This window comes from Giraffa tippelskirchi, chromosome 3, assembly GCF_054371585.1.
Source record: "Giraffa tippelskirchi isolate mGirTip1 chromosome 3, T2T-mGirTip1v1.2.pri, whole genome shotgun sequence".
In the NCBI taxonomy this organism is placed as follows: Eukaryota; Metazoa; Chordata; class Mammalia; order Artiodactyla; family Giraffidae; genus Giraffa; species Giraffa tippelskirchi.
In genome coordinates, this window is record NC_137277.1 from 57,504,244 (window position 1) to 57,522,418 (window position 18,175).

At 38.1% G+C, this 18,175-nt stretch overlaps 1 protein-coding gene and 1 pseudogene across 26 annotated transcripts in view; one reads left to right on the plus strand and one right to left on the minus strand.

Annotated features, from left to right (window-relative positions):
* Nucleotides 1-18,175, minus strand: part of STXBP4 (syntaxin binding protein 4) — a 214,891-nt gene that overhangs the window by 71,024 nt on the left and 125,692 nt on the right. For 21 of the 26 annotated variants that reach the window (XR_014079960.1, XR_014079959.1, XR_014079963.1 and 18 more), the window contains 3 exons: nt 13,136-13,312; nt 1,301-1,417; nt 442-491 (listed from right to left, as the gene is read on the minus strand). Coding sequence is in view for 19 of the 26 variants with exons in the window: in XM_081581693.1 (XP_081437819.1) it covers nt 442-491; nt 1,301-1,417; nt 13,136-13,312 (344 nt within the window). In the remaining 7 variants the exon portion in view is untranslated. The remainder of the gene's footprint in view (nt 1-441; nt 492-1,300; nt 1,418-13,135; nt 13,313-18,175) is intronic. The other 5 variants (XR_014079965.1, XR_014079964.1, XM_081581684.1 and 2 more) reach the window with 1 other exon arrangement.
* LOC145543890 (U6 spliceosomal RNA) lies at nt 3,358-3,457 on the plus strand (annotated as a pseudogene).

Sequence of the window (18,175 nt, forward strand, 5' to 3'; positions counted from 1 at the left end):
GGCGGATTCTTTAAAGCTGAGCCACCAGGGAAGCCCCATAAGCAGCACCATAAGCAGTGAAATCTGATGTTTTCATTGTTATCTGTGCTGCTGGAAGTCCCAGAAGCAGCACAGATAACAATAAAAACATAAGATTTCACTTGAAGAAATATTACAGTAAAATCAGTTAAAAGGTATACTACCATAGGCGTTTTTCTAAATTCAAAAATGCCATGTGGAAACCTAAAATACAATGAATCATCTTCATTTACTGAACTGCTACTTTCACAGTAAAGGGTGGAGTTTTCCTACGTTTCTTCAAGCACATGTTGCTAGAAGTAGAACTATATTGCTGGTAGCATCCTTTATAAAAGGGAAAAATTGTTTTGACTATCTCAAAGCTATAAGAGATTTTAGCATTTTAGCCACAAGTATCAGATTAAAGCACTTGAATTTTCTTACCTTAAATTTGACAAAGGTGCAGAATTATCAGAAAATACATCTTGAATAGCCTAGAGACAAACAAAACAGTAAAGGCAATCTGTAACTTTGATAGTTTTTTAAAATGTTTTTTCTTGTTTAAATAATATTTATAACCCCTCCACCCATATTATTAGAAAGGTATTTCTGTTATATATAGAAAAATCAGTTACATTAACATACAATTGTCAGAATCATAATACATAGACATATTTCTGTAAGGGTATTTACCAACTAATGTTTATTTAGTATCAAAAGTTTTAAGAAAGTTTTCAATAAAATATAGTATATATTAAGGATCATATAACTCTATCTCAATCATTTCTCTTAATCTGTATTTTAGCTAGTCTTTTCATTATCTAAGCAATATAAAATCTTGAGAGTTCCTTGGACTGCAAGGAGATAAAACCAGTCAATTCTAAAGGAAATCAGTCCTGAATATTCATTAGAAGAACTGATACTGAAGCTGAAACTCCAATACTTTGGCCACCTGATGTGAAGAACTGACTCATTGGAAAAGACCCTGATGCTGGGAAAGACTGAAGGCAGGAGGAGAGACGACAGAGGATGAGATGGTTGGATGGCATCACCGACTCGATGGACATGAGTTTGAGTAAGCTCTGGGAGTTGGTTATGGACAGGGAGGCCTGGTGTGCAGCTGTCCATGGGGTCGTAGAGAGTTGGATACGACTGAGTGACTGAACTGAACTGAAGTCAACATTGCTGTTTTGAGTCCAGGGAAGATTTCACTAGCCAACAAACACCATGACATTTATCTATACGTCAGTTGTCTATACATTTCTTAAAAATGGACATAAAGTGATGTAACAGGAAAATTTACCTCTACAAAATGGAGAAGCTTTTCAGTGGATGCCTCAAAAGTTTTCCGAGCCATTTCTGATTTTCGCAATTGGCAGTCCAGTACTGTGATTCTCTTTCTTAACTCCTGAACACTTTCCTGGACAGAATACCAAAAGGAATTCTCTCTTATTGTATATATCTTTTGATTTGGAGGGGCACTTAACTAATTGCAATATTTTTAAAAGTTAAACTGTACAGGGATGCTGCAAATTTTATAAGATAAGCTACATATAACTTTACTGACAAAGCTTAACATTGTACCAGCTATCAGGGTCCCAATTCAGTTTCTTCAGAGCAAGCAATGAAAGCAAATTTGAAGTTGATGGGAACTACACTGATAAATGGAACACAAAGAAAAGTGTAAAATCAATTATATATTACTCCTTCCACTCAGCAGGGAATAACTACTACTTTATTAGTCTTTTCACAATAATAAAATATTAATAATAAAACAGGAAAAGCATATGAGTCAACTGCTTTCAGATTTTGGACAACAGGCAGTGAAAGACTGTGATTCTGGAGAGACTAAAAACACGAAAGTTAAGCTCCATGATTGGCCTTTTGTCTAAAGGCTGCAAAACATGGCATAGGGAAAGAGTCTAAAAAGAAGATAGGGATTTACTGAGATGAGGAAACAAAAACTGAAATTTAGAGGTGGCTAAATGTGTGGGGCATAGTAGAAGAGAAGAGGAAGCTACACAAAATAAAAGCTGCACAACTATACTTAAGTATCTCTTGGTCTTTAGCAGGATTCTAAGCTATGCGTATGCACAGCCAGGCATTAAAAGGCTGGCCCACTGCGGTGGAATGTAAGCTAAACAGAGGTTCTGAAGTTTACATTTGGCTGTGGGCTTCCCTGGTGGCTCAGCTGGTAAAGAATCTGCCTGCAATGCAGGAGACCTGGGTTCGATCCCTGTGTTGGGAAGATCCCCTGGAGAAAGGAAAGGCTGCCCACTCCAGTATTCTGGCCTGGAGAATTCCATGGACTGTATAGTCATCCATAGATGACTGAGTTACCTTTGGAGAAGGAAATGGCAACCCACTCCAGTATTCTTGCCTGGAAAATTCATGGACAGAGGACCCCGGCAGGCCAAAGTCCATGGGGCTGCAAAGAGTTGGATGTGACTGAGCACACACATATAACTCTATTGATTGTTACAGTAAAATACATTTTAGTTAGTTTATGGTGGTTTTGTTTTGGACAACATGGCTTACCAGACGCTGACAGAAACCCCTAATAGTGTGGCACAATCCAACATGCTGAAGATACACACACATATTTAGTGTAACATGACCCAATTCGAAGCTGAGCTGGTAGAGAAGTAAAAGAATTCTGTGAACAGTAAAGGAATCTCATGAAGACATGCAACAGCCATGGTGACTGAACCCACTGGAGTGAGAGTACAGGGAAGCACACTTTTTATCTCAGGGTATTTGCTGGTTATTGGTGGCCTCTAGTTTGGGGTTTCATCAGGCACAAATGACAAACAGGAGAACTTTAATTGGTAAATTTGGGCTGCCGTCTATGGGGTTGCACAGAGTTGGACACGACTGAAACAACTTAGCAGCAGCAGCAGGGAGAAACAAAACTTTTGATTTTGGCTCTGGTGAATGGTAGACCCCAGTGCCCCACTCACGCAGGTTAGAGATCAGGATTTATATTACTTATGTGGTCTGTACATTCATAAGCTGAAAATTTAGTTTAAATTAGTCCATGACTTGTGAAAGCAAACACAAACTTTCTTTAGTGGGTTAATTTCTAAATTCAGATGTCAAAGAATTTCTACATTTAATGTATCAAAAGATCATGGCCTCAGTAAATAAGCTACTATGGATAAAAAGTCAGCTGAAGGAGATAAATTATAGAATCAGACCTACAGAGAAGGCAGATACGGAAGTGACTGAATATAGAATATAGTTATGTTCAATATGTTTTAAAAACTAAGAAAGAATTTAAAGTGTAATAAAGAGACAAGAAACTATCAAAATAGATCCAGATGAAGTAAAAAAATCAGTCTTAGAAATAAAAATGCAGCTGTACTTCAGCAGGACATATACTAAAATTGGAACGATACAGAGATTAGCATGGCCCGTGCACAAGGATGATACGCAAAGTTATGAACTATTCCATATTTTTCACTCTTCACATAAATCACAGCAAGATCCTCTTTGACTCACCTCCTAAAGTAATGGAAATAAAAACAAAAATAAACAAATGGGACCCAATTAAACTTAAAAGCTTTTGCACAGCAAAGGAAACAATAAAGAAGATTAAAAGACAAGCCTCAGAATGGGAGAAAATAATTGCAAACAAAGCTACTGACAAAGGATTAATCTCCAAAATATATAAGCAGCTCATACAGCTCAATATCAGAAAAACAAACCACCCAATCAAAAAACGGACAAGAGACCTAAGCAGACATTTCTCCAAAGAAGACATACAGATGGCCAATAAACACATGAAAAGATGCTCAAAACTGCACATTATTAGAGAGGTCTAAAACAAAAGTATAATATCACTTCACACCAACCAGAATCATCATTAGTTCAGTCACTCAGTCGTGTCCGACTCTTTGCGACCCCTTGGATTGCAGCACACCAGGCCTCCCTGTCAATCACCAACTCCTGGAGCTTACTCAAACTCATGTTCATCGAGTTGGTGATGCCATCCAACCATCTCATCCTCTGTCATCCCCTTCTCCTCCTGCCTTCAGTCTTTCCCAGCATCAGGGTCTCTTCAATGAGTCAGTTCTTCGCATCAGGTGGCGTAAGTATTGGAGTTTCAGCTTCAGCATCAGTCCTTGCGATGAATATTCAGGACTGATTTCCTATAGGACGGACTGGTTGGATCTCCTTGCAGTCCAAGGGACTCCCAAGAGTCTTTTCCAACACCACAGTTCAAAAGCATCAATTCTTCAGCACTCAGCTTTCTTTATAGTCCAACTCTCACATCCATACATGACTACTGGAAAAACCATAGCTTTGACTGGACAGACCTTTGTTGGCAAATGTCTCTGTTTTTTAATATGCTATCTAGGTTGGTCATGAGCTTCCCTGGTGGCTCAGAGGTTAAAGCATCTGCCTGCAATGCGGGAGACCGGGGTTTGATCCCTGGGTCGGGAAGATCCCCTGGAGAAGGAAATTGCAACCCACCCCAGTATTCTTGCCTGGAGAATCCCATGGAGGGAGGAGCCTGGTAGGCTGCGGTCCATGGGTCGCAAAGAGTTGGACACGACTGAGCTACTTCACTTTCACTTTTCACTTTTCTAGGTTGGTCCTAGCTTTTCTTCCAAGGAGCAAGCAGTGTCTTTTAATCAGAATAGCCATCAACAAAAAATTTACAAACAATAAATACTGGAAGTGATGTGGAAAAAAGGGAACCCTATTGCGCTGTTGGTAGGAATGTAAATTGATATGGCCACCATGGAGAACAGTATGGAGATTTAACAAACTAGGAATAAAATTACCATACGACCCAGCAATCTCACTTCTGAGCATAAATCCTGAGAAAACCACAATTCAGAAAGACATGTGCACCCCAGTGTTCACTGCATCACTATTTACAGCAGCCAGAGCCTGGGAGCCGCCTGGGTGTCCCTCAGCAGAGACACGGGTACAGAAGCTGTGTGTGTGTATATAAACATATGTACATATATACACATATACAATGGAGTATTACTCAGCCATAAGAAGGAACTCATTTGAGTCAGCTGTAGTGAAGCTGATGAACCTAGAGCCTGATATACAGTTTGAAGTCACAAAAAGGAAAACAAATATCGTATATTAATGTATATATGTGCAATCTAGAAAAATAGTACTGAAGAACATATTTGAGAGGAGAAATGGAGACAGACATAGAGAATGGCCTGGTGGACACAGCAGGGGAAGAAGAGGGTAGGCTGAGCTGAGTGAGCAGCACTGACATGTATGCACTACCATGTGTGAAGTGGTAAGCAGCAGGACACTGCTATACAGCACAGGAAGCCAGCTTGGTGCTCAGTGACGACCCAGTGGGGTGGAAAGGTGGGAGAAGGAGGCTTAGGAGGGAAGGACCGCATGTATAACTGTGACTGATTTGTACTAATGTACAGCAGAGACCACCACAGCATTGTAAAGCAAGTATCCTTCAATTTAAAAAAAGGCAATAATAATTAGAAACTCAATTAATGTGTTTACTATCCAACACATTAAGGTAAGTTGAAAAGAGAATGGGTGAACTGGAAGACAGAGGTAAATAAACTTCTTATAACAGAGCAGAAAATAAAAATGGAAAATATGAAAAGAGAAGAGGTAAGGAAAAAATAACCAGAAGATGTAGCACATATCCAATATAAATTACACAGGAGATACAAGAAATAATGAAAGAGAAATAGGTCAGGATTCCAGTTTAAGGTTTTTCAGAAACAATGAAAGACACTGTTCCTCATATCAGGAAGCTCATTCCTTGAATCTCAAGCATATAAATAAAGATAGCTCAATACATGGCTGACCATAGTCAAACTTCTGACTCCTTAAGATAAAATCACCTAAAAAGAAACAACATATTACAAACAAATAACAGACTGAAATCTGATATCACAACCATGGAACAAAAACATTAAAGAAACTCAGTGTCAGTTTACCACTCTAAACGTAGCAAAACTACACTTCAAGAACAAGAGTTAATAAATATGTTTCAAAACAAACAAAAATAAATTTTATTACAACAGATCCTATCTTTGAAAGTTGAATTTCTAAATGCTGTACTTCAGGAAAAAAGAAAGCAATTCAAGCAAGAAGGTCTGAAATGAAAGAATGTTGAAAAAAGAAAATGATAAACATGGAGGTCTATCTAAAAGATTGACAGCACAAAAGAAATTGTAATAATATCTAATTTATGATGCTAAAAGTCAAGGAATAACTAAAATACTTACAAAATAGAAATTAAATAGAAAGAGACTATTGGATTTATAGTAAAGTTCTTACAGTATTTAGAAGTAGAAAGATAGCGATTAGTTTTATAATTTAAGTTAAAATAGAATGCTAACATTTCTATTACAAGATAATCATTAAAATTAGAAACCAAGTGTCTAACTTCTAAACCAGCATGAAAGTGAAAGTTGCTTAGTTGTGTCCGACTCTTTGTGACCCCGTGGACTATACAGTCCATGGAATTCTCCAAGCCAGAATATTGGAGTGGGTAGCCATTCCCTTCGCCAGGGGAACTTCCCAACCCAGGGATCGAACACTGGTCTCCAGCATTTCAGGTGGATTCTTTACCATCTGAGCCATCTGAAAGTGAACCTAGCATAGTAAAATAAATTAAATGGGAGTGGGGGAACATAGGAAAAATCTGACCCAATCCAATAAAAAAGGGGGCGAGAGGGAGTAAGAAATGACAAACAACTAGAAAACATGGGACAAATAAAACGCAGAAAATAAAAGAGCAGAAATTAAGCCAAGTACATTAGTAAATAAGAATGTAAATGGAAAGATCTTTCCAATTAAAGGTCAAAAATTAGAAAAATGGGAAAAAAATCCAATTACCTGCTGTTTACCATAGACACAATTAAAATATAAGGACAGGGACTTCCCTAGTGGTCCAGTGGTTAAAATCCGCCTTGCAATGCAGGAGGTGCAAGGTCGATCTCTTGGAGAACGAAGATCCCATATACTATGGGGTAACTAAGCCTGTGCTTCACAACTCACAGTCTGTAAGCTGCAACTACTGAAGCCCATGGGCCACAACTACAGAGTGCATGCACCGCAATGAAAGCTTCTCATGACACAACTAGGACCTGATGCAGCCAATTTAATAAATAGATAATATAAGGACTAACAGAGTTTTGGATAGATAATATAAGTCTAACAGAGTTTTGGATAGACAATATAAGGCTAATAGAGTTTTGGATAGATAATATAAGGCTAATAGAGTTTTGCCAAGAGAACGCACTGGTCATAGCAAACACTCTCTTCCAAAAACACAAGAGAAGACTCTACATGTGGATATCACCAGATGGTCAATACCGAAATCAGATTGATTATCTTCTTTGCAGCCAAAGATGGAGAAGCTCTATACAGTCAGCAAAAACAAGACTGGGAGCTGACTGTGGTTCAGATCATGAACTCCTTATTGCCAAATTCAGACTGAAATTGAAGAAAGGGAAAACCACTAGATCATTCACGTATGACCTAAATCAAATCCCTTGTGATTATACAGTGGAAGTGACAAATAGATTCAAGGGATTAGATCTGATAGACAGATGCATGAAGAACTATGGATGGAGGTTCATGACACTGTATAGGAGGCAGGGATCAAGACCATCCCCAAGAAAAAGAAATGCAAAAAGGCAAAATGGTTGTCTAAGGAGGCCTTACAAATAGCTGTGAAAAGAAGAGAAGCAAAAGACAAAGGAGAAAAGGAAAGATATATCCATTTGAATGCAGAGTTCCAAAGAATAGCAAGGAGAGATAAGAAAGCCTTCCTCAGCAATCATTGCAAAGAAACAGAGGAAAACAACAGAAATGGAAACACTAGAGATCTCTTCAAGAAAATCAGAGATACCAAGGGAACATTTCATGCAAAGATGGGCTTGATAAAGGACAGAAATGGTATGGACCTAACAGAAGCAGAAGATGTTAAGAAGAGGTGGCAAGAATACACAGAAGAACTATACAAAAAAGATCTTCACGACCCAGATAATCACGATGGTGTGATCACTCACCTAGAGCCAGACATTGTGGAATGCGAAGTCAAGTGGGCCTTAGGAAGCATCACTACAAACAAAGCTAGTGGAGGTGATGGAATTTCAGTTAAGCTATTTCAAATCTTAAAAGATGATGCTGTGAAAGTGCTGCACTCAATATGCCAGCAAATTTGGAAAACCAGGCCACCAGACTGGAAAAGGTCAGTTTTCATTCCAATCCCAAAGAAAAGGAATGCCAAAGAATGTTCAAACTAACACACAATTGCACTCATCTCACACACTATCAAAGTAATGCTCAAAATTCTCCAAGTCAGGCTTCTACAGCACATGAACCGTGAACTTCCAGATGTTCAAGCTGGATTTAGAAAAGGCACAGGAACATCTGCTTCTGCTTTATTGACTATACCAAAGCCTTTGACTGTGTGGATCACAAAAAACTATGGAAAATTCTTCAAGAAATGGGAATATCAGACCACCTGACCTGCCTCCAGAGAAATCTGTATGCATGTCAGGAAGCAACAGTTAGAACCGGACATGGAACAACCTACTGTTTCCAAATCGGGAAAGGAGTACGTCAAGGCTGTATAGTGTCACCCTGCTTATTTAACTTATATGAAGATTACATCATGAGAAATGCTGGGCTGGAAGAAGCATAAGTGGAATCAAGATTGCCGGGAGAAATATCAATAACCTCAGATATGCAGATGACATCACCCCTATGGCAGAAAGTGAAGAAGAACAAAAGAGCCTCTTAATGAAAGCGAAAGAGAGTGAAAAAGTTGGCTTAAAACTCAACATTCAGAAAACTAAGATCATGGCATCTGGTCCCATTACTTCATTGCAAATAGATGGGAAACAGTGGAAACACTGAGAGACTTTATTTTTTTGGGCTCCAAAATCACTGCAGATGGTGACTGCAGCCATGAAATTAAAAGATACTTGCTCCTTGGAAGAAAAGTTATGACCAACCTAAACAGCATATTAAAAAGCAGAGACATTACTTTGCCATCAAAGGTCCGTCTAGTCAAGGCTATGGTTTTTCCAGTAGTCATGTATGGATGTGATAGGCCATGTATGGATGTGATATCACATGTGATATCACATGTATGGATGTGATAGGCCATAAAGAAAGCTGAGTGCCAAAGAATTGATGCTTTTGAACTGTGGTGTTGGAGAAGACTCTTGAGAGTCCCTTGGACTGCCAGGAGATCCAACCAGTCAATCCTGAAAGAAATCAGTCCTGAATATTCATTGCAAAGACTGATGCTGAAGCTGAAACTCCAATACTTTGGCCACCTGATGTGAAGAACTGACTCTTCTGAAAAGACCCTGATGCTGGGAAAGATTGAAGGCAGGAGGAGAAGGTGATGACAAAGGATGAGATGGTTGGAAGGCAGCATTGACTTGATGGATATGAGTTTGAGCAAGCTCCGGGAGTTAGTGATGGACAGGGAAGCCTGGCATGCTGCATTACAAGGGGTCACAAAGAGTTGGACATGACTGCGCGACTGAAGTGAACTGAACTGAATATAAGGACACTGAAAAGTTGAAAGTAAAGGATGGAAAAAACTACATAGGTAAATACTAAAATAAAGCTGGTGTAACTATTTTAATATCAACCAAAAATAAGCATTAAGGGAGAAAGAAGATTGTTAATTTGAAGAGTCACAGCATTTTCATAAAAGGATGATAATGTGATTCCAAGCTTGTAGGCAACTAAAAGCATTACTTCAAAATATATAAAGAAAATTTAAAAAAGAAATCACAAGGGAAATTTTAATCTATTCCCTAACAAAGAAATTACTATGACTAGAGAAGAACTGTACAGCACAATTAATGATACTAACCTAGTGGGCTCTATAAAACAATACAGGAAATGATTGCAGAATTCTTTTCAAGCTCACTCTGAATATTTGTAAACATTGGCCATACAGTAAGACATGAAGCAATTATCAATAAATTTTGGAGTTGTTATCTATAGACTAGATTCTCTGACCACATGCAATTAACTTTTCTGTTCCTCAATGATGTTTATGAAGCAAGATGCAATCATAAAGATGCAAATTTCCCCCAAATCAATCGATATATTTAATGCATTTCAGTAAAAATTCCATTGGTATTTATTTCTTTTGATGGAATTTATAACATGAGCCCAAAATATGCATAAAAGATCAAAGGATTATGTAGCCAATCCACAGGTAAAGACAAAGAACTAGACAGGGTCATCAGATCAAGATTTAGAGTAAAAGAGGCTTTTGAATGAAAGGGGCTGGGGTAGTTTATCATTCATTTAGAGAAAGAAAGAATGAAATGGACCCCTGTCTCATACAATGACATAAAACCATGACAGAAGGATCAAATTTTAAAAACTTTTAGAGACAAATATAAAAACATTTTCAAGAACAGAGGGACTTCTAGAAAGACACATGAAGGAAAAGACTGATAAGTTTGATTATATGAAAATAACACCTGTTCATTTCACCTTGGGGTGCAAAGGCAAGCATAAATTCATGAGAAGATTTTTACGACTTCAAAAATAAGAAGAAACATTTCACATAGAAACACAAATGCCTAATATATGTATAAATATTAGCTCAACTGGCTATCTGAGACAAGAGGCAAAACCCTGGTTTACTGCATTTAGTGGTGTAAATAATCTCACCATGGCTCATTTCAAGCTAACCACCTGATGTCATTGAACACAGAGTTAAGATCAGTTTAAACACTTTCAAACACAATTAGGCATTGCCTAATTGTAATCAGTAAAGCTGATTATACAATCATCACTCAACCTACCAATTCCACTCTAGTATGAACAAAGGAGAACTGTTACACATGTGGAGTAGGATATATATACAAAATTTTTAGCAACATTGTTCATAAAAAAAGAAAACTGAAACAATTGTACTGTCCATCAAATACAGTATAGACAAGAATACTGTAGTACATCCACTCAATGGAACACAAAAAAGCAATGAAAGGACATGAACTAGCTATAAACTTCAAATAAGTAAATCACAAATACAAAATTTTGAGTGAAAAAAACGCAAGTCGGAATAATAAAAGTAATATGTTCTCTACTCATATAAAGTTGACAAACAGGCAAAATTCAACAATATATTGTTAAGGGATATGTGCATGCATGCTTAAGTGCTCAGTCATGTCTGACTCTTTGTGACCCCATGGACTGTATTCTACCAGGCTCCTCTGTCCATGGGATTCCCCAGGCAAGAATACTGGAGTAGGTAGCCATTCTCTTCTGCAGGGGATCTTCCTGACCCGGGGATCAAACCCAGGTCTCCTGCATTGTGGGTAGATTCCTTATCGTCTGAGCCACCAGTGAAGACTAAGGGATATATACACAGATAGTAAAATAATCAAGAAAATGGTTAAGATTAAATCTAGGGAAGTGGTTTTATGGGATGAAATTGGAAAGGGACATTATGGGTCTTCAAATGTATTGGTAAATTTTTATTTCTTAAGCTGAAGGAGAAAAAAATAAAAAGGGAGATAAGCAAACATAGAGATAATATAAGCGAAAACTTATAAGAAAAATAATACTGTTATAAATATAATGTTTTAAAAATGAATATCTGAGTCTGAATTCAGTAATATTTTGGTCAGTATCTCTTCAAGCAATCTGAAACAATTAAAAAAAAGTTTCCTTCTCTTTCTCCACTGGTATTGGGTTTGGATAATGTTGAGATGTTCATGTCTAACATCTCTTTGGAAAACAAAAATGATTATTTTCAGACATGGGCTAATGGCTTAGTTTAGGATTTTGTTCTCTTAACAAAATTTTGTTCCTCTGAATGGCATGAGACACCATTATGCTAAAAAAGAGAAATGAATTAATTATATTACCACAAAACTTAGGACAAAAGTGTGTTTCAGCTAGGAGCTGAAATAGAGAATAGCAAATAACCTATGCTTTAAAAAAATGAATAAATTCATACGAACTCTTTAAATGCTATATTATTTAAAAAGAAAGTATTTTTAAAGACTTGATTATCCCTCCAAAACTAAATCAAGTTATCATTTAAAAAGTACTTTTAATAGTTTGATAATTCCACCAATATTTTCAGAATCATGTTAAGTTACTCACATTAAATAAGCACATATCTCTGATTTCAGAATGTAAACACTGGGTCAAGAATAATAAATATATGTAACATTCCTTAGTATTTCTGCTGTCTAAAGTATTGCTCCCCCTTGGCCTTATGGTATTATCAAAGGGTGACAGGAACATCAGCCTTCATTTGGAACTGGTTTAAAGAGCAGATGTGAAAAATGTATCTTTAAGATAACCAAAGAAAATTTCAGATTTTCTTCTGTATCTTGCTTTTCTAAAACTAGTTTCATTTCCACTTGGTATATTTAAAGTATTTAATTCTTTCATGTTTAAATAAATAAATGTAAATTTTTCAAATTTGTTTTATGTTCTCTTGAAAGATGACTGGATTAGAGACATAAACACATTATGGTTAGAAATAAATTCTAGAAAGTTATAAAATATCTATTTGAATTTATTAATTTTCTACCTTATTTCAGTGAAATAAAAGTATATATGTCTATTACAGTTTTTGAAGACCATTCAATGAATGTAGTATATATTATGTTTTACAAAATCACATAATAAAAACATTCACGTTAAAAGAAAGGTCACAATTGCCTTCTGAAAAGCATTCAGTATTTTGCTACTGAAACTGAAGCATGCTAAATTCAAACTCAAGTTTCTTTCTCTTAATTAACTTGGGCCTTTGGCAAAAAATTATTTTCACACTTCCTCAAGTGCTCTAAACAAAGAGTAAAACAGAATTAACAGACAAATTAGCAAGTTTAGGGAAAAAGGAGGAAACCAATGTAATGGGACTTAATGCCTGAGTTGTACAATGTTGACCAATGACCCAAATAAATTTGGGCACATACTTTTCCATCCCAAAGCTATCTGGATAAAGGGAGGCTCATAACCTTCACATTACCCCCACCACGACACATCATCCTATCACTGAATAACAGAAGACAAACACTGACCTACTTTAGAAGTGCAGATGAAAAAAAATGAAAACAGGATACATGACTACGGCAAGGAAACCATGGTAACTAGAAAAGAGAATTGTTTTGCTTACTTTATTTTGGTCAGAATAATCAGCAAGCTGAGCCTTCAGCTCTGTAATCTCAGCCTCTAACAGATGGATCACTTCCTCATAATCCATTTCCATTCCGTGTGCCTGTCTTTGTGCAGCTTCGGCAAGATGAAGCCGACTTCGCAGGGCTCTCGTTTCTTCGACTACAGCTTTGGCTTCCTAAATATTTAAAAAAATAATGTCATTGAAGAAAAGAAGGTAAAAATAGTAGTGGTTTAAACAAGTATTTTCTTTCTTCTGGAAGTTATAATTCCAAAAATGAATCAATATACTTATATTTTTCACATCTCAATTTGAAAACTAATATTCATGTTATTTAAATAAGGTCATGCATGACCTTACTTCTCCTTGATTTCTTGGATAACTTTCAGTATGGACTCTCCAACTTCATACATTTAGGAGAGAATTTTGAAAATAAGAGAAGCAGAAGAGAGCTAAAAGTGGAAAATAGAATAAGAATTGGCTCAAAAGATAAAAAGAGCAGACTTCTACAAAAGTCAAGTAGGTGGTATGGCTCATGTTCTATGAAGGTTTTTGCAGCTTCATCAGATCCTGCTGAGAGATTTTTAGTGTTAAGGGCTTCGGTGGTCCAAGCCCCAGGAGCCAAATCTTATTCCTAGACATCAGTCTAAGAGCTACCTCCCCATTTTGATTTAAGCCAAAAGGCAGATTCAGTAGCAAAATATACAGCCATTTCTATAGGATGCAATGCTCACCACATTTAGAACAACACTGAGGGAAAGGCATTACTAAAAACCATTTTATACATAATCAACAGAGGCTCAGAGAGGTAACATAACCTATGCAAGGGCAGATACCAGTGCCAGAATTTAAACCCAGCTTTACCTGACTCTAACATTAAGGTTCTTTTCACCATTTTACTCCACCACTAGATGACAAAAACAAAAACAAAACTATACACTAGCTGTATTTTTCACCTTAGGAAGAGGATGGTGTGGCCCAAAGCACTTGCACTCTCAAAAATGTGCCTTGGTGCTGGCTCAATAACAGTTTCCAGGACACCAATATAATTGAATATTGCACTAGTTATAATGTAAACCATTTCTTTCTTTTTTTTTTACTTGCAGAAATTGTTTTTTCTCTGCAATGGAACTTTCTGCTCCAATTGCCGTGGCTAATATTCAACTGTGGCTATTTTAATTTTCTGGGAGCTTTCATAGGATGCTTGCTTTTGTTTGAGCCTAGGGGAGGGTTAGAAATATTTTTACTACAGGACATATTTTAAGGGTCAATTTTTCATTCATATATTCAGTAATTGTTAAGTACTTATTGTGTGTCAGTTTCTGTCTCAGGTACTGAAGATGGAGCACCTAACACAATACAAAGTCCTCCTTTTGTCCCCCAATATTTATAATCTAGTTTGGGGAGATGGCAAACTAGAGATAATCAGTGAAGATCTGACTTAGAAGACTTTTAATTAGAGAACAGCAGAAAAGATGAAGCCATGCAGATTTCTGAAAGAAGGAGCTTTCTGGGCAGAGAACCGTTTGTGCAAGGGAACTGAGATAGCATTGCGCCTTGTATCTTCAGAGAACAGCAAGGAAGCCAGGGTGGCAGAAGCAGACAGGCAGAGAGGACAGGAAGAAGGGGGTGCAGGACACGGGGGTAAAGTGGTCACAGGGGTTTGGGCAGCGATGGTGCTGGCGTGGAGTGGCAGATCTTGAGAGCCTTTGTAGGCTGTTGTAAGCACTTTGGTTTTACTCACACCCAGAGGGAAAGCGACTGGAGAGTTTCGAGCAGAGAAGTGGTAAAAGGACACCTATCTAACTAACACATCAGTCAGCTCAGCCCCGGTGATCAAGGGTTACCGGTGTCACAACTGGATCAACTTCACAAAAGACTGCACTAATGGGAGGCAACAGCCTAGTATGTGTCAACAGGCCTCTAAATGTTTTGCATAGATCACCTCAAACAATCTACCCAGTGCTGTGAGAGGTATGTCCATTTTTATCCTCATTTAATAGACAGGAAACTGGAAAGTTAAGTAATTTGCTCAGAATCACAAACTTAGTAAGTGGCAGAGCTGGGATTTGAACCCAAATCACTTGTAGATGACAATATCATCAGTGCCCAGCCCTGCATGAGCTTAGGATGTGGCCATCACAACACACTCAAACACATTTGAGTCTGCTACACCGTTCCCCATTTTCCATTCAACCAGGCTAGGAAAAAAATAATATTGTCACTGAAGAGAAAGGGAGGGGCAGAGAATTCACCATAGTAGCAATGAGGAATAACTAATTCGATGATTTGTCTCCTTCACATTCGCTTCATGCAGCCTTTATTCCTCTATAAAAACAGCACTTTTATTTTTGTTCAAAGAACGCTAGTTAATTAAATGAAGAATCTGAATGGAATTTATATAGCCATTATAGTGCATTGATGGTAATACGGTGTGAAATGCAGTCGGGTGGTAAAAGATGCAGAGGTTTTGATGCTGAATAAATTCATGCCGTTTCTTTTGTAAATGTATAACTGTCAGGCTGGTAAATGTGACCCCTTAGCAAAGTTCTAGCCCAATTCCCACTGAATGGCTATTTAAAAGATTAGTGCATTGAAATGACAATTCTTAGAGGAAGCAGTAAAGAAAAGATAGCAGCAGTGTGCCACATTTAGCAATACAGGATCACATAAATCCATTTTTTCTTTTCCTCCTGGGCTGTTTTCTAATAACTGTAAAGCCTCCTATGTCAGTAATAATTGAGCCAGAATTTTCCTAGTACCTCACCATGAGCCTGAATCCAATCAGAAGAAACGTGGCAGCTAGTTCACTGATTTACTCTGTGTTAGGTACAGATTAATTCAGTTTAAAAGTTAGAAAACATTGGATCATAAAATAGCAAGGGAATTCCAAACAAGCATCTACTTCTTCACTGGCTACACTAAAGTCTTTGACTGTGTGGATTATAACAATCTGTGGAAAATTCTTAAAGAAATGGGAACACCAGACTACTTTACTTGTCTCCTGAGAAACCTGTATGCAGGGCAAGAAGCAACAGTTAGAACCAGACATGGAATAATGGACTGGCTCAAAATCGGGAAAGGAGTATGTCAAGGCTGTATATTGTCACCCTGATTACATAACTCATATGCAGAGTCAGTCAGTCAGCCATTTCAGTCGCTCAGTCGTGTCCGACTCTTTGTGACCCTATGAATCGCAGCATGCCAGGCCTCCCTGTTCATCACCAACTCCCGGAGTTTACCCAAACCCATGTCCATAGAGTCGGTGATGCCATCCAGCCATCTCAACCTCTGTCGTCCCCTTCTCCTCCTGCCCCTAATCCTTCCCAGCATCAGGGTCTTTTCCAATGAGTCAATTCTTCACATGAGGTGGCCAAAGTATTGGAGTTTCAGCTTCAACATCAGTCCTTCCAATGAACACCCAGGACTGATCTCCTTTAGGATGGACTGGTTGGATCTCCTTGCAGTCCAAGGGACTCTCAAGAGTCTTTTCCAACACCACAATTCAAAAGCATCAATTCTTCGGTGCTCAGCTTTCTTTATAGTCCAACTCAGAGTACATCATGAGAAATGCTAGGCTGAAAGACTCACAAGCTAGAATCAAGATTGCCGGGAGAAATATCAGCAACCTCAGATATGCAAGTGATATCACTCTAATGGCAGGAAGCAAAGAGGAACTAAAGAGTCTCTTTACGAGTGTGAAAGAGGAGAGTGAAAAAGCTGGCTAAAACTTAGCATTCAAAAAACTAAGATCATGGCATCTGGTCCCATCACTTCATGGCAAATAGATGGGGAAAAAGTGGAAACTGACAGATTTGACTTTCTTTGGCTCCAAAATCACTGTAGACGGTGAGTACAGCCACAAAATTAAAAGGTGCTTGTTCTTTGGAAGAAAAGCTATGACAAACCTAGACAGCGTATGAAAAAGCAGAGACATCACTTTGCCAACAAATGACCATATAGTCAGAGCTACGGTTCTTCCAGTAATCGTGTATGGATGTGAGAGTTGGACCATAAAGAAGGCTGAGTGCCAAAGAATTGATGCACTCAAACTGTGGTGCTGGAGAAGACTCTTGAGAGTCCCTTGGACTGCAAGGAGATCAAATCTGTCAACCCTAAAGGAAATTAACCCTGAATATTCATTGGAAGGACTGATGCTGAAGCTGAAGCTTCAATACTTTAGCCACTTGATGCAAAGAACCAACTCACTGGAAAAGATCCTGATGCTGGGAAAGACTGAGGGCAGGAGAAGAGGGTGACAGAAGATGAGATGGTTGGATAGCATCATGGACTCAAAGGACATGAGTTTGAGCAAATTCTGGGAGTTGGTGAAGGACAGGGAAGCCTGGTGTGCTGCAGTCCAAGCAGTCACAAAGAGTCAGACACAACTTAGCAACTGAACAACAAAGATGTAATAGCAAATCAGAAAAATCAACAAAAGCATTATGCATTTTAATACTAAGCAGTACAAAGAAATGCACTAAAAGGGAATCCTGAATTATGAAGACATATCTCTGACTTAACATTTTTTTAGTGACATTGAGAAAATGACTTCAACTCACACTTGTCTGGTTGTTAAATCAGGATTTTCCACCTTAGAATTTCACAATGAACCTTCAGGGAAGATCAGACCAAATTCTTCTTTGAAAATATACTTCACAGTAATGAAAACCTTTGTAGGCTACAAGAACTTTGCTACGTGATTGTGTCGAGACAAAGGGCTGAATAAACTCAGACAAAGGGCAGCATAAGCTCAAAGCACAAAATATCATGTTTTTCCATATAAGTACTTTTCTCTCTTTAAGACACTGTTGTTGCTCAGTCACTAAGCAGTGTCCGACTCTGCAAACCCATGGACTGCAGCACGCCAGGTTTCCCTGTCCTTCACCAACTCCCGGAGTTTACCCAAACTCATGTCCATTGGGTCAGTGATGTCATCCAATCATCTCATCCTCTGTCGTCCCCTCCTCCTCCTCCTGCCTTCAATCTTTCCCAGCATCAGGGTCTTTTCCAATGAGTTGGCTCTTTGCATCAGGTGGC